Below are 27,723 nucleotides of genomic sequence, written 5' to 3'. Positions count from 1 at the left end.
AGTTTTAGTTGGAAAAAGTTTGGAACCACTACTCTTCTTAGAACTGGCTGCCCTGCCAAAGTGAGTAACAGGGGGATAAGGGCCTTGGTATGAGAGATGACCAAGAACCTGATCATTATAAAACTCCACCAATCTGGTCTTAATGGCAGAGTGGCCAGAAAGCACATGAAAGACCATTTGGAGTTTGCAAAAAAATCCTTAAGGACTCTAAAACTATGGAGGGAAAAAAGATTTTCTGATCTGATAAAACCAAAATGGAACTGTTTGGCCTCACTTCTAAGAGTCAGGTTTGGGGGAAATGGGGCAGCGCACATCACCTGTACAAAACCACGTCAGTAGTGAAGCATGGTGATGGCAGCATTGTGCTCTGGGGTTGTTTTTTAGAGGCAGAGACTGGAAGAAGTACCAAAATATCCTTAATGAAAACCTGCATCAGGGTGCTCTGGGCCAAAGGTTCACCTTCCTACAGGACATTGACCCTAAACACAAAGTAAAGACAACACAGGAGTGGCTTTGGGACAACTCTGGGAATGTTCTTGAGCGGCCCAGCCAGAGCCCAGACTTGACCCTAATGGAACATCTCTGGGAAGATCTGACAATAGCTGTCCACTGAAGGTCTTCTTCATCCAACCTGACAGAACAAGGGAGGATCTGCAGAGGAGAATGACCCAAAATTCCCAGATCCACAGATGTGAAGCTTGTCATGTCATACCCAAGAAGACCCCAGGCTGTCATTACTGTCAAAGGTGCTTCAAAGGAATCTCTCAACATGGGGTCTGAATATTTGGGAACTTAGGATTTTTTGCAAAATTACTAGAAATAAAAAAACTTGAATTTCTGTTTTTGCTTAGTTGTTCTGGGGTATTAGGAGTTGCTTGATGAGAGAAAAGGGAATTTAAAAGATTTTGACATAAGGCTTCAGCATAACAAAATATGTAAAAAAAATTGAAGGTTTTGAATGCGTTTTTGAGGACACTGTATATTAAGATACTTCTTAAGGTGCAACTATTCATTTCTCTCCATAATGTCAAATAGGCCCAGAAATTAGTAAAATGGATAATATAAAGTTTGAATGTGTGACATTCAAACTTTATAGTGATTTTCTTTACCAAGACACTGGTTTTGCTTTGACAATGATAAGCGGATTGACAGAGCAACAGTTTCATAATAAATATAACCATTTTGGGCAGTACTAGTGGGTAATGATTATATATAAACTGTGCCGGATGTCCTCTAATAACCTCTGATTTTAATAATGGCATAACATGAAATATCAGTTACTCGTGTAAATGTTATAATTACAGCTGGTATCCACAAACTTTTGCCTGCTAGTACATAGTTTATGTAGATTCAGCTTAAATACATAACGGCGTTTAGATTTTAATATTAAGCAACTGCATTAATGATTACATCAGACTCCTAAGGAGACACACTTAAAATAAACTGAATTGTTATTTAATACATTATAAGGACTTTTAAATAGATTAGAAATAATTACTAAAAAAAAAAAGTATAAACGTTTTGTAATGCTGTACAAAATAACGACGCGATGTAGGTGGTAAAGTAGAAATATGACTTTTATATGTATTACCTGCAACATCAGACGGATAAGTTTAACAATAGCATAAAAATTGCCCAATAAAAGTGTGTGTGTTGCACAAAAAAATCGATTTTTCTTTAACATTTGTCACCAACACGACTTCTTTTTTATGGTAATTGTGCCGCAACCCAATCATAGCCTGACGGTGACGTAATCCATTCCAGGGCGGCCTATACCGGAAATACGTAACCGGAAATAGGAAGAGTTTGATTTGTTGTGATCGTGGTGAAGAAGACAAGTGATTAGACGACTTAAATTTTCTTCAAGCTTACCAAAATGGGCCTTTTTGGGAAAACGCCAGAGAAACCCCCAAAAGAATTGGTAAGACATGACCCATTTTATGTATCTCGTATGCCATTTAGAATTATGCGTTTGTAGCTGCGTTGGTAAGAGTTTACAATTCAACGTACATAAATATATACTTTCTACTAAAGATAGACAAATAATGACACACTATAATAACGATTGGGTGTTGAATTTAACGTATTTTACATCAATATACGGTGTCGATAATATTCTAATATCAGACATTTGTGGATTGTAACAGTTTCGTTAAACTTTGCTAAATCTGTTTTCATGTACTTTCCACGAATAATGTTATCAAAGCCGTTCAATTCAAATTCAGAGTCGCGTGGTGCCAGTGCTTAAACCTGCATCACTGGCCACAAGTCGTAGGCTGGGCAATCTAACAGTTTTCATTTAACCTAACCTGCGCTTTTAGGAATGTGTGAAGAAAACCAGAATAACCAGAGAGGAACTCACGTACGCACGAAGAAAACGTGCAAGTTCCACACAGAGGGATTCGGGTTCAGAAATCAAAAGAAGTTATTTTGTTGTCCGGTACAGATTGTGGTGCAGTAGTCACGTCGCTTAACCACAGCTTTAAGCCATTGACTAACACCTTTATTTTAACAACGTTTTGGATTTTAGTACATTTCAACCTCAAACACCCCCCCAATATACCCCCAAATCCCAAGCCATGATGAATTTGGGGGAAAAAAACAACAAAAACATGAATGTAGATGTGTCCTTTACATTAAACAGCATGGCCTCAACAATATTCATGTACTTGTCTAAATTTCTAAACCACATTTTTATAAAGAGCATGCAAGAAGAAGCAGACAGGTTGGAATATTTTCTTGACAACTTCTGAGTTTGCATACTTGCTTATTTTCTTTATTTTATAACACAAAATGTACTCTTTCAATTGACACCTAACCACTTTATATAAATTTGAAGAAAGATTGCAGAATGCTAAAACAGGGCCTCCCAACCTTTTTTTAAGCCAAGGCACCATAACCCTTTGCACCACCTGGTCAGGGCCCTCCACTAATATAAAGCCAATTCTGTGAAACAGAGCCTGATCTTGAATGTTGGTTTCTGCTAACAGCAGGCCCACAGCATGATTTTGGACATTAGCAGACCTTTTTATTTAAACCAAGTGCTAATTATAGGGGACTGTTGACAAAGATGGGATCAAATATCACGTGATTGATTTTCAACTTGGAGTACTCAACCTTTTTTTCTTAGCATACTATTTCCAGAAATTGAAATGTTTTGAAGTATCACCATTTTTGTTTTCTTAAATTGTAACTTTTGAAAGACACCACAAACTCAATATGTATTTACTGTCCACCCACTCCCAGTTTACAATTTGGAATGTTAACAAGAGGTTACTGGTAGTTTTTGTTTTGTGTGGGTCTCTTTTTTTTAAATTTTCCATTTATTTGCCAAATTTTCATATAATGTAAAAACAGTAATGTGATTTGAAAAGGAATAAAAAAGGGCTTTCAAAACTTTACATTTGTAACTAGTGTACAGTTAAATTTGAACTTGGATCAAAAGCAGGAGAATAATAACTCCTAGGTTACAGACAATTATAATCAGTGTTTTTCTAGTTTTTATTTAGTTTTAGTTTTTTTTTTTTTTTTTTTAACTTTTTTACTAATTTTACTACATTGTTCTTTTATTTAGTTTTATTTTTTCAGCAAAACAGTTTTTTTTATATTTGTCAAATTTTATCATTCCTGTTGCGCCTATCAACTTAATCGATACAAATTTACTGTCTGTGACAGAACCTAATTTTGTCATGATAATGCGACAGTTCAATTCTTCAGTAAAATCCAAAAATGTGGAATTATTAACAAGTGTGTTCTGATGTCATTTGTTACCTTGACCTAAAATAACTATAAGCATAGGGTTTTTAATTTCAAAAACACGTTTTTGATTTTGAGATTCCCTTTCCAAGCAGTAAGATAACTGCACACTAAACTCTTAAGTTTATTGTTGGTATCTCCTGATGCTGACTATATGTTATCTACCCATTTCGAAACTTAGAAATTGTATGTTTTTCAGGAAATTCTTACTGTAGTAATATTTAGCACCGTTAATAATTGCAGAAACAGTGACAGAAGTTTTTCCAAGTGTATACCGCATTTCTGCAAACATACCATTTACATTAAACACAGTCCTGAACATCTGTTATAGTGACAACTAATACCATTCACATAATAAGCAACATTTAAAATTTGGGACGCCTCCCTCTTAGCATATACTGGGAAGATGTAATCTAACAGTACTCCCTCTTAGCATATACTGGGAAGATGTAATCTAACAGTACATATAGGAATAAACATATTTTGGCAATTTAGAGTACTAAGTAAAGCAAAGATGGCATTAATAACACAGGATACAGAGTAATATGAAACAGTAGTCATTTGAAAGTCAAGATTTTGAATTAACTAAAAAAAACAAGCAGGAACAAAAAGAAGAAAGCCATGGACAAACAGCATAATTTTATATGTTTAGATAGATAGATACTTTATTAATCCCAAGGAGAAATTCACATAATCCAGCAGCAGCAGCATACTGATACAAAAACAATATTAAATTAAAGAGTAATAAAAATGCATGTAAAAGCAGACAATAACTTTGAATAATGTTAGCGTTTAACCCCGAGTGGAATTGAAGAGTCGTATAGTGTGGGGGAGGAACTGTTAAGTGGATGCAGTGGATTCTTCGTGATTGACAGGAGCCTGCCACGGATTGTCCAGCTTCATGCCTACAATAGAGCCTGCCTTCAGTTTTTTTTTTTTAATAAATTTGCAAAAACCTCAAGTAAACTTTTTTCATGTTGTCATTATGGGGTGTTGTGTGTAGAATTCTGAGGAAAAAAATGAATTTAATCCATTTTGGAATAAGGCTGTAACATAACAAAATGTGGAAAAAGTGATGCGTTGTGAATACTTTCCGGATGCACTGTAAGTGGTTAGAGTCGCACCATTTAACAAAGTCTTTGATTAGCTTCCTATACTCCTCCTCCTGCCCACTCCTGATGCAGCCCACAATAGCAGTGTCATCAGCGAGCTTTTGCACGCGGCAGGACTCCGAATCGTATTGGAAGTCTGATGTATATAGATTGAACAGGACTGGAGAAAGTACAGTCCCCTGTGGCGCTCCTGTGTTGCTGACCACAATGTCAGACCTACAGTTCCTGAGACGCATATACTGAGGTCTGTCTCTAAGATAGTCCATGATCCATGCCACTAATCTACTCCCATCTCTGTCAGCTTGTCCCTAAGGAGCAGAGGTTGGATGGTGTTGAAGGCGTTAGAGAAGTCCAAAAACATAATTCTTACAGCACCACTACCTCTAGTGGGAGAGGGATCGGTGTAGCATATAGATGATGGCATCTTCCGCTCCCACCTTCTCCTGGTATGCGAACTGCAGAGCGTCGAGGGCGTGGCGGACCTGTGGCCTCAGGTGTTGAAGCAGCAGCTGCTCCATGGTCGTCTTTACATGTGACGTCAGAGCTTTAGGCCGGAAGTCATTCAGCTCACTAGGACGTGATACCTTTGGTACTGGGGTGATACAAGATCTTTTCCAAAGCCTCGGGACTCTCCCCTGTTCCAGGCTCAGGATAAAGATGCGCTGTAGAGGACTCCCCAGTTCCAGCGTGAATGAATATAAATATAGTTGTCACAGTCACTCATGGTGATAAGGAACAATGAACAGGAGAAGAGTGGACTTCGTTATCAGTTTCACAGCCAAAAGGCTGGGTGACATTGACCATTTAATGATCCTCTTTTTACTGTTCAGTTCAGATATAACATATAAATATTCAGGTGGAGTTTTCCCAATTTGAGATGTAACCGTTTTTTTTTTCCGTTTTTTTGGCTAACTTATTAAGGTTGCAGTCTGCAATCTGATGCTTTTCCACTGGTGAGCTGTATATTAAGCAGAGCAATGAAGTTTACTCTGCACACATCCATCACTAGTTTATTTCAAATTAATGCAGATTTGGTACATTTTTATAATGTGGGTTCTCATTTTCATTTCCCAAGTTGTGATAGCACCTGTTTAAGACTTTAATGAGTTTTATCTTTTCAGCCACGTCACACATATATCGGGCTTAATGTCTTTTTTGAGTTGGTCAGTACTCTTATTACATTGCTATTGAAGAAATCCCCAGCAAGTTTGCTGATCCTAGTGTACTTTGAAGTGTTTTGTAGTCTTTTGAAATAGCTTGGTTATATGAGAAGAATAGGTGTGTCTGATAAAGTGGCGTGCTCATTGTGTGTCTGTACTGGACAAGCAGGGCTACTGACGTGTTTTATGCACTGCACAGTGTATGCCAAGTATTTTTTAAAGGTGCTTTCTCTGTAGTACAGCTATTTGTAGTGTTGTCCATGAACCTATTTGTATACCCTGAGCTTACAAAGTAGATGTACCCACTTTTATTTTCTTCTTCTAAACTTGTGTACCAGTTATGCCACCAGTTTAGCCTTTGACATCTGCTTCAGTATTTATCTAATTGATGTATTATTAATGTCTGCTCCTTTTCACTTGACTTTGATGTCAGTTGTACAGTATGTATAATTGCTGTGTTAGTCTTAGAAAGTTAATTTTCAGTGCTGCAGTTTTACCATATAAACATACATACATACATACATACACACACTAGACATTAAGCCCGTTACAATAATGGCCGCTAGAACAGTAGTGCATAAACATTAGTAGGAACAGTCTATATTAAATGGCAAGGGACATTGTATGTGGCTGTAATATGCGTCACTGTATTGTGTGCCTTTAATTTTCTCTTTCAGTAATACTGGTTTGTATTTCGGTAAAATGCCTGTAATTTTGTCTGAAAGTAATACAGTGGAACCTCGGTTCACGACCATAATTCGTTCCAAAACTCTGGTTGTAACCCGAGAAACAACAGAGAAAACTAACACTGCAAGAGTTTGCGCTATAGCCTCTCTCTAAAAATACTTTTGTATGTCTCGCGCGCGCCTGTGTGTGTGTCTGCCTGTCTTGCGCGCGTCTGTGTGTCTGCCTGTCTTGCGCGTCTGTGTGTCTGCCTGTCTTCTTGCGCGTCTGTGTGTCTGCCTGTCTTGCTGTGTGTGTGTCTCGCGCGCCTGTGTGTGTGTGTCTCGCGCGCCTGTGTGTGTCTCGCGTGCGCCTGTGTGTGTCTCGCGCGCCTGTGTGTCTCCCTGTCTGTGTGTGCCTGTGTGTCTGCCTGTCTCGCGCGCCTGTGTGTGTCTGCCTGTCTCGCGCGCGCCTGTTTGTGTGTGTGCGTGTATTTATGTCTGTCTGTCTTGCGCGCGCCTGTGTGTGTCTGTCTCTCTCTGCACAGGGAATGCACAGGAAGAGACTGAACACATGCCGTGTGGCCCCGCGCATGCGCACTTCACCAGAAGACACACACGGACACCTGGACGCACACAGTGTATAATAAACTTTGATTGTTTTTTTTTTTTTTTCTTTTACGTTTTTTATGGTTGGACAAGTAATATGCTTTTATTTTTGCCTGGTCTAAAATATTTAAAGCAGTAAGCAGCTGTTAGTGATTTACTTTAATTTTACCTATCTGGAATTTGTTTTTGAAAAATTAAGGAAGAGAATGCAGCTAGGGTTTTATCTCCGGAAACATAACCTCTGTTTCTCTCTGAAAAAAAATGGAATGTTATAATAGCATAGGCATATAGAATTAATAAAGTAACGTTTGGAAAGAAAGCAAAAATCTAATCCTGTATTTTGAAAGCATATGTTTAAATAACACATATAAAAGTTTAAAGTGTAACATTATGAAGACTTTGTTTGCTTATTCTTCTTCTACCATATTCTTTCTGCCTCATTATAGGTTAATGAATGGTCATTGAAGATCAGAAAAGAGATGCGGGTGATTGACAGACAAATCCGAGGTATGTTTTTTGCCTATTAATTTTTTATAGTTGTTTTTAACTAGTTTGTCTATGCAAGAAAGAGTGTTGATGCTTAAAATATTAACTGTTTAAAACCTGCATATTTCAGGGAACCTCTTTTTTTTTTTTTTTCCTTTTGTACTTTTTAGATGTAATAATCATAATACATAAATATGAGTTTGAAGGCTTTCTTAAATAGGAGTCATACAGCTAAAGTAAATGAGTAATTATGAATAATGTTATTTTACAGTGCAACTCAAGTTTAAAAGAAGTAGGATAAATTAAATTTCATTTATAATTTTGCACAACTAGTAATGTTTATAATATCTATTTTGTGTTTGGATAGGTTAAGATAGTTGCGCAGTTGCTCTCTTTCACAGCTCCAGAATTCTGAGTTTGAATCCTAACATGGCAACTGTCTTTGTTGGCAGGCAAACCACCCACACTCCAACCCTTTTTGGAACTCCAGTTTTTTTTTTTTTTTTTTTTTTGCCACATTCCAAATATGTGCTTGGTAGTTTAACTGGTAACTCTTGGTGTGTAAGTGCTGACTGTAATATATTCATTTGCTATCTAGGATTAGTTGAACCATTTCATCTCTTCTTCCTGGGTTAGGCACTTGCTCCTTGTGGCTGTGAAAGGTTTAATTGTGCTAAGAAATGAATTAGTGCTTCACGCTTATAAATGTGAATAAAATTACAATTATGTAAGATTATTTTTGAGTGCTTGCTGTCAAGAGCAGTTTAAGAAGCCGTTTGTAATTAAAGTTAAAGTTGGCTTTCTGCCGAGTGCAGCATAAGGCTGAGCCTATGCGGAATTATATTGTCCATCTCTGATTGGCTGGTTACATCTCTGTTTGGCACATTTGCAGATATTTCCTCAAAGCACCAAACTGCAGCCATCACTTTTTATAATCTCACAAGAAGGATGTCCGACACTTCCATTTGCAGTAGGTGGTGCTTGCGAATCCTGACTTTAACTAATTTAGCAGCAGTGCGCTGTAGCAGTGAGAAGGAAGCCTGATCAGTGTGTCCCGCACAAAGTTTGAATGATAGATAGATAGATAGATAGATAGATACTTTATTAATCCCAAGGGGAAATTCACATAATCCAGCCGCAGTATACTGATACAAAGAAACAATATTAAATTAAATAGTAATTAAAATGAAAAAAATTTAAATAAAATTAATGTTAGCATTTACTCCCCTGGGTGGAATTGAAGAGTCGCATAGTGTGGGGGAGGAACGATCTCTTTAGTCTGTAAGTGGAGCAGGGCAGAGACAAAAGTCTGTCACTGAAGCTACTTCTCTGTCTGGAGATGACACTGTTAAGTGGATGCAGTGGATTATTCATGATTGACAGGAGTTTGCTTAGTGCTCGTCTCTCTGCCACAGATGTTAAACTGTCCAACTTTAATCCTACAATAGAGCCTGCCTTCTTAACAAGTTTGTCCAGGCGTGATAAGAGTGCAAGTGTACTATATGGACAAAATTATTGGGACACCTGACCATTATACAAACAGGGACTTTAATGACATTGCATTCAAATACATAGACATTAATATGAAGTTGGTTCACTCTTTTTGTGGGAATTAGTGCCCGTTCATTCTGTAGAACATTTACAATATGAGGTCACGTACTGTTGGATGAGAAGGCCTGGTTCGCGATCTCCGTTCTAGTTCATCCCAAAGGTGTTCGATGGGGTTGAAGTTAGGGCTTTGTGCGGGCCACTCAAGTTCTTCCATACAGAACTCATCCAACCATGTCTTTATGGACCTTGCTTTGTGCACTGGGGCACAGACGTTCTGGAATTGAAAAGGGCCTTCTCCCAACTGTTTCCACAAAGTTGTAAGCATAGAGTTGTCCAAAATGTCTTTGCATGCTGAAGCATTAGCATAATTTCACAGTTTGCACAATGCAGTCAGGCAGGTAACAGTCTCCCGGCATTTGATAAACCCAGACTCGCCCATCTGACTACCAGAGAAGCATGATTTGTCACTCCATAGAACACATTTCCACCACTCCATATGATGCTTGGCATTGGACTCAGTGATGTGAGCCTTGCATGCAGCTGCTCAACCATGGAAACCCGTTGCATGAAGTTCCTGCCACACAGTTTTTGTGCTTAAATTAATGCCAATGGAAGTTCGGAATGCTTCAGCTATGGAATCAGAAGAGTGTGTGGTATAGCGGGTCCACAGCTCATTTAGCAAAGGCCATTTTAAATAAATAATCACCGATCTCGCGGTGGCTTAGCGAGGAGGCGTTGGGCCATAGCAAGCCACGGGGTGATCAGCGTTGTGGGCGTTTCTCACCGAGTACACAGGTGAGGGACTGCCCACATCTGTGATTGCTCCCGTGGCTAATATGCTACAGCTGCTATGGTCCCTCGCATTATAAAAGAAGTGCGAGTCGGTTTGGAGAAGAAAAATGAGATGGAAAGTAAAGAGAAGGAAACGGAGGTTGGAAGCAGGAAGCAGAGAAGAGAGAGAGCGCAAGAAAATCGGTGCAGCAGGAAGCAGGCGAGCAAACGCTCGCAGGCAGCTGAAGGCAGCCTGGGTGTTTGGCCAACACCTGGGAGAAGTGGTTGTGGTCGCTACCGCAGAGTTTGTTTTGTAGGGCGGGAGTGACCGGGAAGGTGCAGTACTCTCCGCGTAAGGTAGCGGGAGTCGGGACTTGGGACGCGGTGTTTCCTACGTGAGAGCCTTAGTCTTGGGGAATTCCCAAGTCGCTGTCTGGAGGAGCCGACCAGAGCCAAGGATCGGTATGGCAGCGACGCAGATGCAGGCATAAAGGTCAGCTGCAGAGAGAGCGTCTCCCTTATTGTGGGGCCCAGATGGGTGAAGCAGGAGAGACGCTAGCTTTAAAAGAAGGCACCGGGTTTGTCATTAGTTTTTAATGACTGCTTTCTAAGAAACATTTTAACCTCTGGTTTTAAAGGATTGTTTTCTATTTATTGTTTGTAACCTCCACGTTTTCCTTTTATTGGTTTATTTATTTAATGAAGACTTTGAGAAGCACTGCACTATATTTGAACACTGTTTTGTTGACTATTTTAATAAAAGCACTTTGCACATTTATGCCTTCCTCTTGCTCAATTGTTTATTGCCTTCACTAACTAGCTCACTCATTAACATTATCGATGGTGTTGGGTTCAAGTGCTTCCAAACGGCAATGGGAGTGTAAAGCCAGAACCCGCATCATCACAGAGTGTTGGTGACTTTTACGCACCATGCACCTTAGGAGTCACTGACCCCGCACTGTGAGTTTATGTGGCTGAGTTTCCGTTGTTCCTAAGCACTTACAGTTGACCATGGGATGTCCAGCAGGGACTAAATTCCACAATTCATCTTATTGCAGATGTGGCATCCTATCACAGTACCAAACTTGAAGTCACTGAGCTCTTCAGAACGACCCATTTCTTTTCACAAATATTTGTAAATGAAGACTACATGGCCAGGTGATTGATTTTATACTCCTGTAGCAATGGGTCTGATTGAAACAATTGAATTCAATAATTAAGATGTGTCCCAATACTTTTGTCCATATAGTGTATGTCCTACTGCAGTGCTTGCAGATTCTGAGGGCCCATGTTTCTTGCTGTTTATATCACTCTTCTAAGTAGCTCACTATCCTTAAAATGAGTGATCACTTGGCTGCACAAGTTGGAATGCTTCTAAGACTTTGCCTGGTTTGCCTTTTTTAAAAGGTCCCCTGGAATGATGTCTCATATGGTGGATGACTGATCTACATGCTGATGTAACTTGTCAGCAGAGTTATAACATTTTTCATTCACCATCCATTTTTCTGTCCTGCTTATCCTGGGCAGGTTTGCAGGGCATTTGGAGCCCATCATTTTTGTGTTGTATTTTACATAATCTGCTGTGTTGAATTTTGGGTGCCGAATAAGGAAAGTGGTGGTACTTGTTTGTTCTTACAGGCAGTGTTTCAAGTAAACTGGTATCAGCAGCAGTCAATGCTTCATGGGTATTCCCCTTTACCTAGATATTCTACACAAATAAACATGCGCACCGTATATATTTCAATTGGGAGCTCCTAAAAGTAATAACAAAGTGGGAGATTACAATTCAGACATTGCTTGTGGACAAATAGGAATGTAATCGGACTGTGTACATGAGATAATAAATCTAAAATAAACTGATTACACTATTTTTAAAAAGCCGGTGCCATTATCCTGAAGCATGCACATCATATGTTGCAAGCTTGCAATATCAGTCAACATTTATTTTTAAGAGCTCTTTGTGGCATTTTTTGATTAAAAGAAATTAGTAACTTAGTTTTCTGTTGGTAGACATTTACTCAAATCTGTTTTATGAGGTAGATGTAATTTTTTTGTTTCGTGCTAATCTGGCATTGTGATTTGAAGCAATTTGAAATTAACTTGGAACAAATCAAATTTGAAGCATCATAATAACATTACCGAATACCATTACAAGACAACCAAATAAGCCCCTGTCTCCCAAGCTGTAACACCTACGCACCATTCCCCTATAATCCTGTGCAGACGCTTTTCATGGTACATGGATAGGACAGCTAATTATTCATTATCTACACACATCTATCCAACATGGCCAAATAACCTCATCACACAATGGTATCTAACAATGTCAGTATTTTTAAATGACAATGTGATCTTTTAAAATCCCGCTCTGCTATAGTCCACTTGGACAAAAAAGTGCACTTGACACTTTACCTATTTTTGGACTTGACACTTTACTTTCCCACAAAATGCACCTTCAGGTATGATGGAATTCCCAAAGCAGATGTGATTTTTTTTTTTTTTTAACGCTCCGTGATAGCACAAACTTGACAGGATATCTCATTAGATGTCCATCTCGACACAGCTTCCTTTTGATCCAGAAATCTAGCATCACTAAGTGCTATTGGTCAGAGTAGTAAAAATACACTGCAGATAAACCTTCCATTTTATATTTTTCACTATCATGACAAGACATCCCCTTCCTGTTAACTTAGTTTGTATTAAACAATAGTTTATTTCTGAATTAGAAACTCATGTATGAAAATGTTTTTTATGAGCTACTTCTTTTCTTTGTACCTTTGTGTTCAATGAAGACATAAAGCAAAACAAAAGACAAAAAGCTATCCATGCAGATAACTTCTGCCTTTTATTGTCTGATTTAACACTTACTATCAGCACAAGCATTTACATAACTGTGTGTCAGATTGAGGTTAACTTCATCTTTTATCATTCACTAGGGCATCCGTTTAAATCTAGAATAAGCAGACATTTATTTTGTGAAAAGTGAATGACATTAAACTTTTTTGTGTACTTCCATTCAGAATAGAGACTTTTTTCTTTATAATCTTAAGGCAGTTTCACTCACTGTCCTCCATTTGTAGAGGCATAGTTGATAAACATTCCTACTGGAACAGGCATTATCAACACTATGTTAACAACCTTACACACTTCACTTTCACTTAGACATCATAAAGCAGTGGCAGGACATTAAGAATTGTGCACATACATGTATTTAATATTATGAGTGGAAGGCCTGTAGAATCTTGTCTCTGTTAGGTTTTTGTGTGACACAAATTAGTACAGCATAAACTATATTGTGCATAATAGTCATGCCTTGGAGATTAGACTTTTCACAAGTGCTCAGATATTGTATATATGTTGTATACCGTATGTATACTTTAGTTCTTCTGCTTGTAGCCTGATCATCATTGTTGAATAGCTACAAGTGCTTTGTAACAATTTTTCAGTTAAATTTTTTTTCTATTTTTTTTGTTTGTTTTTTCCCTCAGTTTTTTTCTCCTTGGGTTTTCTTAGATATTCAGAGAGAAGAAGAGAAGGTGAAACGTTCAGTTAAAGATGCAGCAAAAAAAGGTCAAAAGGATGTCTGCATTATCTTGGCAAAGGAGGTGATACATTCTCGGAAAGCTGTAAACAAGCTTTACGTCTCTAAAGCGCAAATGAACTCCATCCTTCTCAGTATGAAAAACCAGCTGTGTAAGTTAAGCAAGAGTCCATTCAAAGTAGATAATTTATAGAATCATTGAATATTCATAGTTTTAGATAAAATGTTTAAATTTTCTTTGAATGTTGATTCATTGCAGAGTTTTCACATACTGTATTTTAGTAGTACAAGCAAATAAAAGCTTTGCCTCCCAGAACCTTTTTTGTTTCCCCAGTGAAGATGCATACATAGTCTGTTTTATGAATTCACTGTTTACAGAGCATTAATGGCTAGACTGATTACATTTGTGGGTTTTTGCATTATTAAGCTGTCTTAAGAGTCGCAGGCACATTAGAGAAGAGCACAGAAGTGATGAAAGCTATGCAGAGCTTGGTGAAAATACCAGAAATTCAGGCCACAATGAGAGATTTGTCCAAAGAAATGATGAAGGTATGGTACCACATTTATTATTTTTAACTTTTAGCATTTTTTTGTATCATAAATAGGCCTTACTGAAGGCATGTTCTTAACACGTAATCAAAAAATGTATATTTTCTCTATTAGAAAAATTTGTATTTGTTTTACTTTTAATGGTTTGAAAACAATGCCATTGTTTCCAGTGTTCTTCCTTAGTGGCATTTGCTGGATTTTCCAATTGTGGCTTATATGTTAATGCGTTTTTCGTAGAAACATGTGATCAGCTTTGAAAGTATTAATTATAATAATAAATTTTATGTATACTGCACTTTATATGAATGATCTCAAAGTGCTACAGAGTAAAATAAAGTAATAAAACAAACCTTAAAAAAAAAAAAACTTCTATAATAAAATATCTTTCTAAAAAGATAAGTTTTTAAATCTCTTTTAAAAACATCAATCGACTGTGGGGCTCTTAGGTCATCCGGGAGGGCGTTCCACAGTCTCTGCGCCACAGAAGAAAAGGCCCTGTCACCCATGCTGCTGAGCTTAGTTCTGGGAACTTGAAGAGTGTTAATGTGTACAGAGCAGAGGGTACGTGAAGAAGTATGACGGGTAAGGAGTTCCTGTAAATAATGGGGGGCATGCCCATAAATGCACTGATGAGTAAGAAGGGAAACCTTATACTCTATTCTAAGTGAAACAGGGAGCCAATGAATGGTTTTCAAAATAGGAGTGATGTGGTCATACTTTCGCACCCTCATCAGAATTCTGGCAGCACAGTGCTGAATATACTGGAGCCTTTGGATACTCAACAGGAATCCCGATAAAAAGCGCATTACAATAGTCCAACCTGGAGGAGACAAAGGCATGAACAAGCCTCTCTGCATCCGCCAGGGTAAGTATAGGGCGGAGTTTAGCAGTGTTCTTGAGATGATAAAAAGAAGTTTTACAAAGATATTTACTATGGGTGTCAAAAGTGAGTTGAGAATCCATTTTAACACCCAAATTAATGACAGATATAGAAAGAGGAATGTAATACCAGTAATGGTAGAAGAACGAAGATGATGTGGTGTGCCAACTAAGATGGCTTCTGTTTTGGATTTGTTCAACTGAAGAAAGTTAAGCCTCATCCATGCCTCTATCTCCTCCAAGCTGGTAGTCAAAGTAGATGTTGGCAGAGAAGCATTAGAGGAGGTGGGAGTAGTCCTGAGGTAAAGCGGAGTGTCATCAGCATAACAATGGAAGTATAAACCATGTCTGCCCATGACAGTTCCAAGGGGAAGCATATAGATGTTGAAGAGAATAGGGCCCAAAACAGAGTCCTGTGGGACACCACAGGTAACATTGTGGGTATAGGATTTTGCGCTACCCAAGGTAACATACTCAGTTCTACTAGTCAGGTATGATGTAAACCAGTTAAGAACATTTCCAGAAAGTCCAATAGTGTATTGCAGGCGATGAAGGAAAATGTTGTGGTCTATCGTGTCAAAAGCAGCTGTCGGATCAAGAAGGATAAGCAAAGAAGGAGAACCAGTATCTGCTGTCATTAGAAGGTCATTGGCAACCCTGACCAGGGCTGTTTCAGTACTATGGTCAGGGCGAAAGCCAGACTGAAACTTCTCAAACAAGTTATTTAGTTTGAGGTGGTCAGGTGTTAGCAGATTCTGCTATGGGATTTGCAGCATTTTATAAAAATGATTTTGATATTTACTCATTATCCTATTCTGTTTTTCGGTGCAGTTGTAGATTTTAATAATGTGTGCAACAGCAATACATGATGAGACAAACTTCAGTTTGCAGCATGTTCATGTTAAGAGTTATGTGATTGCCATTTTTTTTCTGTTTGCTTTCTATTTCTTGAGTGATGAACTAAATGTTTTATGTATTTAATATTCTGATTACCGTATTTTAGTAACTGGATTATTAACTAAATCTGCCATTTGATTTTAGTTTGTGTTTTATCAAACAGTGCAATTACTAAGCTACAATTACTAAACTTTTTAGACATTATACAGCAAAAAGGATATTTAAAGTAAGCATTACAATTGTTACCAATAACCTCTTACTTTCTTTCTACTTATTTGTATTACTAATATATAATTAGTACACTATTTTATAACATTGTTATTTGTATTGGATAACTCACAATTGTTTTAGACAATTTAATAATTTAGTTTACACCAATCATTTTTTCAGTATTTTTGCTTTGAAATGAGCGTTTGCCTTTTGTATCAGTTGCCACAGTCAACATTTGTTTATTGTACTGTGTTTGTGTATTTACACAATGTCCGTAATGTTTGGGACAAAAACACATTTTAACGTGATTTACCACTCTCCTTCACAGTTTAAAATTAAAATTAAATAATTCAGACATGATTACAGGGCACATTGTAGCCATTCATTGAAGGGGATTTGCGTACATTCCAGTCACACCATGTCAAAATTACAACACTCTTTCTACATGGTCCTCCATTTCAGGGCACCATAATGTTTGGAACAATTGGTCTGACAGGTGTTTGTAAGTACTCAGGTCTATTTCATTGCTTCATTAGTGTAGGCATAAGATAGCTAGGCTTGCTTCTACCCTTTGGAGTCTGTAATTGCCATTGTTCAACTTGAGGGTAAGGGCTGTACCAGTGAAAGTCAAATAAACCATTGTGAGGCTGATAAACTAGAATAAAACCATTAGAGACCTTGGAAAAAACATTAGGATTACCAAAATGATTTGTCTGGAATATCAATAAGAAGAAAGAATCCACTGGCAAGCTCAGTAGTTGCAGTGGGACTGGTAGGAAAAGGAGGACCCTCCTCTTCTGATGACAGAAGAATCCTCGATATTTTAATGAAATAGTTTGTGAGAAAGTACTTAAAAGAACCTGCAGAATTCTGGAAAAAGGTCTTGTGGACAGACGAGACAAAGATGAATCTATATACGAGTGATGTCAAGAGCAAAGTATGGAGATGAAAAGGAACTGCCCAAGATCCAAAGCATACCACCTCATCTATTAAACGGTACACTTATTTTCATTGATGATGTAACTGCTGATGGCAGTTGCATAATGAATTCTGAGATGTATAGAAACATCTGCTAAAGTTCAAGTAAATGAGTCCAAACTCCTTAAATGGTGCTTCATTTAACAAAAAGATAAAGATCCAATACATACTGCTAAGGCAGCAAATGACTTTTTCAGAATTAAAAAGTGAAAAATTCTTTAGTGGCCAAGCCAGTCACCCGATGTAAATGCAAATCCAATTTACATCCTTACATCAATGTTTTGCTGAACACTACTACTTAGCAAAGTTACATCAGCAATGTGGTGAATGTCAAGCTGTGTTTTTTAATGCTGTAAACAAAAAGAATGTGTTGTCAAATTAGAAATGTCCAGCTTGCTCTATTAGAGCCATCAAAACTAATACATTGTATAATTTATAGAGGACCTGAAAAACATAACTGTTTAGTATAAACTGCGCATTACCTTTAACTTGGTTTTTTTTTTGCATTGTATTTTAGTACCATGGGTCTGTGTGTCTCACTAGTGGATAAAAATAATAATGTGTTCTGATTTAATGATTTTTTTCCCTGTCACATTCATTATGAGAATCCTGCCTAGCTGTTGTTTCCAATTTTGCTTTGGTCAAGTCATTACACCTGGCCTTCCACTTGCACCCTCAAGTGGATTTAAATCACTGAGTTTTCTTAAAGATTGAGGATCCTACAGATTTACTTTTCCCAAGACCTCCATACACTGAAGTTTTATTGGTTTCCCTCTATTGCTTTAACCCACTTGACTATTTTGTTCTTTACAAGCTTATGTAGTTTAAAAGCCTAAGGGAATATGTTTGCTCATAGTTTTTATTTATTTATTTATTTTTGTATTTATAGTTCATTGTATAAAACATATTGTATATCACACAGTTTCATGCATATTTATTTAACAGCTATATTTTAAATGTTTAAACTTTTTGGAGATATCCTGTTGGATCACAGCAGAACAAAAATGTAATAGATGATTTTGATTAGATATAATGCTTCATTCATGCAAATACAATGCAACAGAATGCAAATGATTTTTGAATGTTTCAAATAATAATAATTATTTTAAAAATGCAAAATGTAGTTCCATATTGTGTATAACCTATTACTCTAGGTATATGGGAATATTTGATATTTATGGTCAGTACTTCATTGCAGAAAGTTTTATCTTTAAAATTGCAACTGTAACATTTAACTTAATTCATATTTAAAAAGTATTATTGTTTTATACATGCAACTTCAATATAGCATTTTAAACATGATGACAAGCTTAGACACCTGATGATCATATTCTCCTACCTTAGGATTTAAAGATGACATAAATAATTTAAATCCAGGTTAAAAAAATTAATAGGTATCACAACTTTCCAACTTTTTTTATATTGGTAAATGCTAAAAACAAAAAACAAATTCACATGAATGTGAATTTCAAGTCAGTTGTATGCACGCTATGATGTTAACAGACTTTTATTTCATAGGAAAATCATGGCAGGAAAATATAATGGGGAGATATGAAACATACAAAATCTACAACCTCATCTAACTGCACTAACAAAAAACAGTTGTTTCAGATGGATTTTACATGATTGTATTTAGTAGTTATATAACACACTATCCTATAGTTGAAACTCTGAATTGAAAAAAGCTATGGAATAAAACTCCATACTTAATGCAGAATAAGAGAATTAAAATAAAAAGACACCGGTTATTAATTAAAGACTGAGGTCAGGCTGATGGTGTAAATGGTTGGAATAAAATCCTGGTTGGCTCCAGGCTTGAACTTGAAAACTTGATTTAATGTATAATTTAACACCTACGTAAGGTTACAATGTGTGAATTAGCATAATATTCTATAAGTACAGATTTTTGTTCTTCATAGTAGAAGTTCCCTTTCCCCAAATGTATATAATTTAATGTAATGTTCTTAAGTAATATCAAATATAAACTAACTGTTAGGATTTGTTCTGTTCTGTGTATTGTATTGTATTGACCCCCTTCTTTTTGACACCTGCTGCACGCCCAACCTACCTGGAAAGGGGTCTCTCTTTGAACTGCCTTTCCTGAGGTTTCTTCCATTTTTTCCCTACTGGGGTTTTTTTTTGGGAGTTGTTCCTTCTCTTCTTAGAGAGTCAAGGCTGGGGGGCTGTCAAGAGGCAGGGTCTGTTGAAGCCCATTGCAGCACTCCTTGTGTGATTTTGGGCTATCCAAAAATAAATTGTATTGTTAGCTGTCAAACTATTCTGCAGTGAGTAACTATTCAAAATGTTCATTGCTTAAATTATATTTCGATAGACTTCCAAATATTTAATATGAAATACGTCAAAAGTAAAGAACAACTTTGGACAGTTGCAGTAAAAATGATGTCCCTTGTATTAGTTATGCACTAACCTTAATATATATACAACCTTAATATATTAAACCACTTTTGCATGTGTGGATTATCCTTTTTGTTATACATACTGTTCATATAGAACAGTTTCAAGTAATATTTACTATAACTGTTTAGTATTTATTGATACTGCAAGAATATACAAGTAATAAGCATATGAGAAGCCATTTGGGATTGTAATTTCGTAGCTATGTAAAGGTGCTATGTGAAATACTGTCTGTTATAAAATAGTATTTCATTTTTTTTTATTCCACCAAAAATTGCCATAGTAAAGGAGGCAGATTAAACATCATGTTAATGAAATGTGTTTTGCTGAATAAAATTTAAGATATTTTAAAAGGTATAACAGCCTTTGAAGATAGTTAAGCACACACTTCTAAATTTTTTTATTCTTAAACTAGACAGCATTTTAGCTGGTGGTGTTCCCATTGATAGTCATTCCACTGACAGAGTTGTAACTAAAAGTCTTACAGACTGCTAAAAATCAGCTGAGCACACAAATCATTTCAAGACCCGCTGAGTTGTTAATTGCACCAATTTGCAGTCATTAGTGAGTTAACAGCTTTAAAATATTTAAACAACTGAGTAATAGAAGTTTAAAAATTTGTATGTGCAATCCACATCTTTCATATATTATTACATAAATATTGTTATAGTTTTTTCTGTTGATATAGATTTTTATAGTTCACAACTTTTTTTTTTTTCCTTTGTTAGGCTGGTATTATTGAGGAAATGCTTGAAGACACATTTGAAGGTATGGAAGACCAAGATGAAATGGAAGAGGAAGCTGAGATGGAGGTTGACAAGATCCTATTTGAGATTACCGCCGGTAATAAAGTATATTTTACTGTAAACAATATATATTTCTTTTTTTTTTCCATGTTAGAAGTCAAGAAGACGAGAACATTCTGAACACATAATGATGCTCATTAGTTAGAACTGCTCCTTCACAATTGCAGAACTTGATGGTTTAAATCCATACATAAATTCCGCCCGTGTCCAGCTTCCACATTTTCCCTGTTCTGTATAGATTTTCTTCCAATATCCCAAAGATTTCAGTTTTGATGACTTCAGAATGGCCCTGTATGTGCCTGTGTGCATTAGTTTGGCTGCAAATGGCTAATGCTCTGTCTGCTGATGGATGGACACTAGGTCTTCACACACAAATGGAAGAAAATGACTAAAAGGAGTCCACTTTCTACTCTTGTTAGTATATACTTAGCCTTAATTTCATTTTATTGCCTTTTAAAATTCAGAACCCATATTTTATTTTTTTTTCTTTAACTGGAAGCCAAATAGCAATGAAATGCAAAGCAAGCCTGTAATTGACCAACTTATTCAGAGTCTCAGGATGGACAGTTTCCACAACCTACCAACCAAACACCCCCACCACCAATTTATTTTGACCTTTAACCAGTCCTCAGTAACTCCTTGTAGTTCTAGTATGATGTCCCATATCTGTGTTAAACCATCAAGGTAATAAAGGGATACACTTTTTTGGAATACGTTAACTGTAGGTGGAGCTTACAAAGAATTGAGGAAAATTGTGGTTTCTCTTCTGAAACATGGGATTGAAAGCTAGGTTTGAATGCTTGTAAACTTTATCTTTAGAAAACTCTTCTCACTATAAGACCTTTTATGTTTTTGTGGTTGAAAGTATAGAGACAACTGTTACTCCGCTTTTAGGAGCCTTCTGCAGTATCTGGTCTGATCTTTGAAGCTGTGGGGTTGTTCTGTACAATTATTGCCGCCTCATTATGTGGTCAATAGTTTAAGAAGTCCAGTTTTGAATCATTATTAATGGTTCAAGGCTGTGGTCTAATGTGAAAAAAAATGTACATGTGTTAACAATCAGTTCTTAGAACATCATTAATGACACTTCACCAATATGAAGTATATTGTAGGTTATTTTGCTTTCCAGGTCCTACAAGTTGTGATTTAGGATAAGCAAGCTGTATGTTACCGTAAAAGGGAAAAAATAGCAGTAATAGTTTTTGGTTGATAATAAAAATGAGTACAACATCAAGTCAACCTGTTCTCTTTGCTGCAGTCAGGAAAATGGTACAGCTGTCTGAAGACCAGTTCAAAGAGACTGAGGAGGAGCTTTTTCTCAGTTTATCCACCTCCTAAATGAACAAAGTCTCTAAAAATACATGATACCCTACTGTTAACTCACTTGAGTTATTTATTTAGTTACTGTTTATTTTTTATCGCACATTTAATAATTTTGTTGTATTGAATACTATTGCACTCATTTAATATAGGGTGATCCAGATCTAATTATGCAACTTTTAATGCAATGCAGGAAAACAATACAAGACAAAAGAATTGCTGTTCGACTGACAACAGTCTCCTCGCCATTTTGGAATGCAGGGCAGGTGCTGCCATCTATTGGCAATAAAAATAATTTTTTGTGAATTCTCTATGTAATAAAAATTGCACAATTGGATCTGAACCACCCTGTATTATTTTTATTGATACTTATAAAGTCAGTTATATGTTAGTGTCCTACTGGCTCCATGGTCGTCTTTGTTAGCCATGGATAATAGCGACTCCACCATAATTTATTGAAGACCAGTTTCAAATTGTGAATTTACACAAGATTCTGATGTCAATGCTTTGTCTTTCAGGTGCTCTGGGTAAAGCTCCTAGCAAGGTTACTGATCCACTTCCAGAGCCAGCTGGAGCTGCTGCAGCATCTGAAGAGGAACCAGAAGAAGATATTGAGGAAATGCAGTCAAGACTGGAAGCCCTGAGGAGCTAAACCGCTTTACTATGATGTTTTGGTTTGTTTTTGTTTTGGATTTTTTTGGGGGGTTTTGTTTTTCTTTGCTCTTTTAAGACAACTTTCAAATCATTAAACCCTGAAGAAGCCTGAGGAGTTTATTTCAGTATGCGCCAACTGACTACACTCCTTTTTCTCTTGTCCTGCACTTTACTGGTGTAAAAAGCTGTTAAACAACTTTTGAAATTTATATTTATAAGAAAAAATATGCAGAAAGAACACTACTGTTGACTTGCTCCATCAAGGTATTCATAGATTCTTTATATATTGTATATTACCAGTTTAAAAGTCTGAAATGGGAGTTTGCAAATGTATGCCTTTCTAACATGCTGTAATACTTGCCTTTGAGCCTTTATTTCTGATGAGAATATATAGTTAATAAAAAAAAAAAAACTATAATAATTATATTCCCTTAGGTTCCTTCAAATCATCAAATTTCATTGAAAGTTAACGTTGATTTTTTGCAGTTTTGTCCTGTCTGGTGCATCTTAATCTTAAAAATACTCTAAACAGCAAATCCTCCCTTTTAGCTAGATGTTTTCCCTCTGTATATATCTATAAAATAATGTTGAAATAAACACATTTTTTATTTTTATGAAGGTCAAAATGTTTTCTTATGTTCATACTAACATCACTTTTAACTTGAATTAATGTGAAAATTCATCTTGGCCCTGGTCCTAGCCAGACAAAAGAGAAAATCTTGCATGTCTGATGAGACTGTTGGTGCTTCTGGGATGTCTTTAATAAATTGTTATATTTGTAAGATATTCTGGTAGTAATAGACTTTAGCTATACAATAGCTAAAGTCTATTTACAAGTGTACAATAATATCTTAATTTATGTTTTAATGATGTGCAAGCTGAAATTATCTAGTATGTCACTCACTTTGCAAAAAACAACTCAAAAACACACCATGAGTGTCCACACTTTCACTGTCTCACGTACCCTAATAAGACTGAGAGTCACGGGATAGAGTGGAGATGGGACTCTGGGGGCGAGGAGCAGAGCTCAGAGGGTTGTGCACATACACAGGCAGCTTAGGATTTCAGACCTGTCCATGTAACGTTATCTGCATTTGCACAGTTAGATCTGGGCAGCTCAGAGCCCCATCCCATCCCGTTTACCAAAGCAGGGAGTTTTACTTGATCTGCCAAAGCAATTCTTTGTTTTCCTGCTAAAATGATGGCTACATAAGCTTCAAAATATGGAGTTATACATTTTAGAATGATTTTTTTTTTCAGCTGTCTTTTTAACACTTAGGTGTTTACATTTTGTGGGCTTTGAAACATGTTATGATGTCCCCTCACCTGCTTTAGCTCGCCCCGTGGCTGCAGAAGTGGGAGCAAAAAAGAAAAAAAAAAAGTGTTTTAGCATCTATTTAAAAAAAAAAAAAAAAAACAGAATTCAGAGAAGGCAAATCTCAGCTCACTGTCATTGAAAGAGAGATCAAGAACACTTGATTAATACTTGAAATGGACAGTGATGTAAATCCACTTGAATGGTGGAAAACACAAAAAGTACATTTCCTCAAATTAGGGACTGGTGTTTCTGTCACGCAACATGGAAGTTTCCTTAGTAGAATTTTACAATTGCTTTGTTTTTCTGATATCTTTGTGCAATACTGGACAGAACTTGAAGTTATTAATTTGTTTAAAAATATTATAGGTTTGGATTTTTTTTTTCTATCTTTGTGTAGAACTTGTATTCTGTGACAGAACTTGTTTGTTTTTTCCCAGTGCAGGATTTGATAGAATTTTGGATTTTTACACTATAGTACAGTATGCTGGATTTTCATTCTTGCTTGTATGCTACGCATTTCACCTTACAGCAGAGCAGTTTGTTTATCCACACTGTAATGTTTATGCCATGTAGTTCAATTATAATTATGATTAGTATTTTATTCCCTTTAGATTTATATCTTGTTTACATTAAGGGTAAGTGTCTGTTTTAAAATGCTCTCATTATAATAGTTTTGTTAGTCTTAGTGCAGTTTTTTTGTGTAAATCCTATAGACTACTTTGAAATGGTAAAGTAAGTAAATAAGACCTGTTTTCCTTAAGTGTTGTTTCCATTACTCTCATTAGTAAGCTACAATTAATATCATATTAACAAGACCAAGCTAGCTCAATAAGACTTTTACAAACACATATTTAAAGGAGGCAAAATATCACCTAATTATTGTTATCATCAAAGTCACAGAAGATATTGAGATATATATTTTTGCTACTAAATGAAATATAATTTTGTTTCTTCTGGTTCTCTTCTTAAAATTGCCCATCTCTTTACATAATGTTTACAATATAAAGAAGCAACTCATGATAAAAATGCAATGCAATGCAGTGTCGGAAAGAAGTTCTGCAGTTGTTTAATTTGACATCCCTAGCGATTACTAGTCATGTAACATGATATGCTCAAGTGATGAGATCAGCAATGGTAGTCACCAAGCTTGATCTTGTGAGCAGGAGTTATTTAATGTGCTATCAGGTTTACTTGAGTGCTATGTTAATGTACAGGCTGTGTAATGGCTGACCCTAAGGGGTATGTGAAAAATAACAAATTCCTAATAAAAGAAATTGTATAAGGCTAAATAAAGAACAGAAACAAGGTCAAGCCTGATGGTAATTCTGCCTTCTACAGTTTTCTTTCTATCCACCCATAGGAGAAGACAGACCGAGAGGTCAGTGTTATGATTTGGAAAGACACAAAATCAGCCCTGGAGAGAGGAATTGGAGCTTTTTAAATAGAAGCATTCCTATTTTACACAATGTTGTGAAGACCAGTCGCATTCCAGTGTTCTTGAACTAGTTATGTCACAGTTAACTGGCATGTTCTCTCTTCAGTGTTGTTAATTATGACTAATGTGCACACTTAATCATAATTACTTTAGTGTACAGCCTGTCTATTCCATCTAGAAAAAGGGAGCTCTTCATATTGTACAACATAGCTGGCAATGAAAACGTTACCAAGAAGCCAGTCATTATACTCTGCATCACCCTGAAGTCTGCTTCTCACATTAGTTGATAAAATAAAGGAATTGTGGGTTGAGCCAGGCCACCTTGCAACAACGTTAGTCAGACATCACACATTTGTTGTATATTAAATTAATAAATGTGCTTTCTGTTTACAAAAGCAAATTTATTCTGGAGTGTTGCCTTTATTGCAACGTGTGTACAGTCAGTTGTGCAGATTATATTAGGAAAATCAGCAGTCGCAGTAAATTGCCTCTTGATCCCAGCTTGCTTAACCCTGACTATAAGGAAACTGGATGTTTCTGGGTAGCATTTTAATTATACCATCCTATACAGATGGCATGACATGGCTCAGGGGTGAATGAGATTCCTGACCGGTCAGTTTGTTCATGCTGAAAAATATAACCGGGATTGTGCATGATCCAAGCTAGTCATTCCAATTAGGCGAAATAGGTGGCCAGCTAGGGTGCTGTCATCTGAGGGGTGTAATTTATGAAACTTAAGTGGCATTCACTCCAGACACCACCTCCTCCTGTTTCTGGAGGTGCACATGTCACTGAGGGGACACATGTTCATCAAAACTCTGATGATGTACTGTGTGGGCGCTCTTTATGAACATAAAAGTGCACACACCCCTTACACCAAGGGGTGCATGCTCCTTAAAAGTCTGTGATATGCAGTGGGGAAATAAATATGTGATCCCCTGCTGAATTTGTAAGTTTGCTCATTAACAAGGAAATGAACAGTCTCAAATAATTATTTCCCCCCACTGACTGCACAAAGGGTCAGCATTTGTTTTATTGGTGGGGTGTACACTCTGGGCACCAAGGGGTAAAAAAAAGTATCATACACCAGGCCAAGAAAGCTCAGCAGAGGATGCGCTTCCTTGGGAGGATGAAGTGAGTGAGTGAGAATCCCTCCTTCCATCCTAATCACATTCTATTGGGGCACTATTGAGAATGTGCCGTCGAGCTGCGTTACATCTTGGTTCGGAAACTGTAGTCTGTCTGATGGGAAGATTCAGTCAAGTGCAGTGAGGATGGCTGCGAGGGTTAGTAGGGTCTCTCTCCCCTCCATTAGGACATTTTTAAGGATAGATGCAAGAAGATATCCTTCAGCAATGTGAGACACTCTCCTCTCATGCAGAGGACTGTTCAATCTCTTGCCATCTGGTAGGAGATATGGCTCCATGAACTCTAGAATAGTCAGACTGTGCAATGGCTTCTATTCCACAGGCAGTAAGACTGCTAAACTCCTTGTAACATGCACATAACAAGCCTGTTTTTATACATACTAGGGGGCTTCGCTTCCTGCTTGCTTCGCTCACCAACGCCCCCAGGCCTGCGCTATGCGCCAGCCACTTCACGTCTCTACTGCTCGCTTATGTGGATTTCACTTTCACCAAACAACAAAGCGTTTAATTCTAGCAAACAGACCTCTTCATTGGGAAGAAGCGCTACTTTTCCCTGATGGCAACACAAATTAGATGATCTATAAGTCTCTGACTTAAAGTTTAAAGCCAAACAATATATTCAATCTCTTTTCACTAAGTAATAATTTCCATTTGTTTGCGCTAATGCCATCTTTACTGTCATTTTTTTGAGACTTTCATTATCTCTAACCTGCTCTGCATGTGTATCGCACCAACGTTTTTGAATTCTTTACGACGTTCTACTTTGTCTTTTATTTCCGGCCCCTAGACCCTATTAAATCTCTTGGCACAAAGTCTCATCTCGCAGGATGTGAAAGTATCTCTCTGAAAATGTCTCGTCCCAGGATTTTTTTTACTATAACAGATGATTACTTAATTTTAACCATAGTATTTAGTTTATACTTTTAACTTGGGTATTGGTTGGACCTTGTGAATGTAGCACAGATTTTGTATTGTCCTTATTAAGTTTCTTTTGGTGTATAATTTTTGTGGTTTTCCTTTCCCTTTTTGACATTCTCTGATCTTGAGAAACACAATTCTGTTCCACTATACTTTAGATATGGCTGGAATAACAAATCAAGTTCAACTTTAGTTTAAGTCATCGAAGTCTAATAATACTGACTACCCACTATGGCTATCGAGAGATGATGTCAGTCATCCCTGCCTAGGGCTCCAAATAGTCTTTTGAGCAACACTGCATGATGGTCTCTGTAATGTAAGCCCCAATTCAGCACACAACTCTAAAATGACAGCTCTGTGACGTCTAAAATGGCTTCTAAGTCACTCTCATCATCATGACCCAAATTATCATTTAAATTCCTAAAAAACGTGCTCCATGCTTTAGCCTGTCGTTGGCGATATGCTCCAAAAAAGCTAGTGCTGCCATTGCCGGTTAGTCCAACAATACTTGGCAAAGCTTGTATAATCTTTTTTTTTTTTTTTGATAG

General features: G+C 36.9%; 1 protein-coding gene across 2 annotated transcripts in view; it reads left to right on the top strand.

The window, feature by feature from the left end:
- rnf103 (ring finger protein 103) overlaps positions 1 to 22,970 on the top strand; it is a 44,366-nt gene extending 21,396 nt beyond the window's left edge. The window contains exons 1-6 of one of the 2 annotated variants that reach the window (XM_039751799.1): positions 1,791 to 1,921; positions 7,746 to 7,806; positions 13,621 to 13,800; positions 14,076 to 14,197; positions 20,305 to 20,419; positions 22,221 to 22,970. In XM_039751799.1, coding sequence (XP_039607733.1) covers positions 1,877 to 1,921; positions 7,746 to 7,806; positions 13,621 to 13,800; positions 14,076 to 14,197; positions 20,305 to 20,419; positions 22,221 to 22,354 — 657 coding nt within the window. In that variant the 5' untranslated portion in view covers positions 1,791 to 1,876 and the 3' untranslated portion in view covers positions 22,355 to 22,970. Of the gene's footprint in view, positions 1 to 1,790; positions 1,922 to 7,745; positions 7,807 to 13,620; positions 13,801 to 14,075; positions 14,198 to 20,304; positions 20,420 to 22,220 lie in introns of those variants that run through there. The other variant, XM_039751801.1, reaches the window with a different exon arrangement.
- Positions 22,971 to 27,723: the final 4,753 nt, after the last annotated feature.

The sequence above is a fragment of the Polypterus senegalus genome, chromosome 4, assembly GCF_016835505.1.
Source record: "Polypterus senegalus isolate Bchr_013 chromosome 4, ASM1683550v1, whole genome shotgun sequence".
Taxonomy (NCBI): Eukaryota; Metazoa; Chordata; class Cladistia; order Polypteriformes; family Polypteridae; genus Polypterus; species Polypterus senegalus.
The sequence above is the reverse complement of the archived record's forward strand: the minus strand, read 5'-3'. Positions and strand labels throughout refer to the sequence as shown.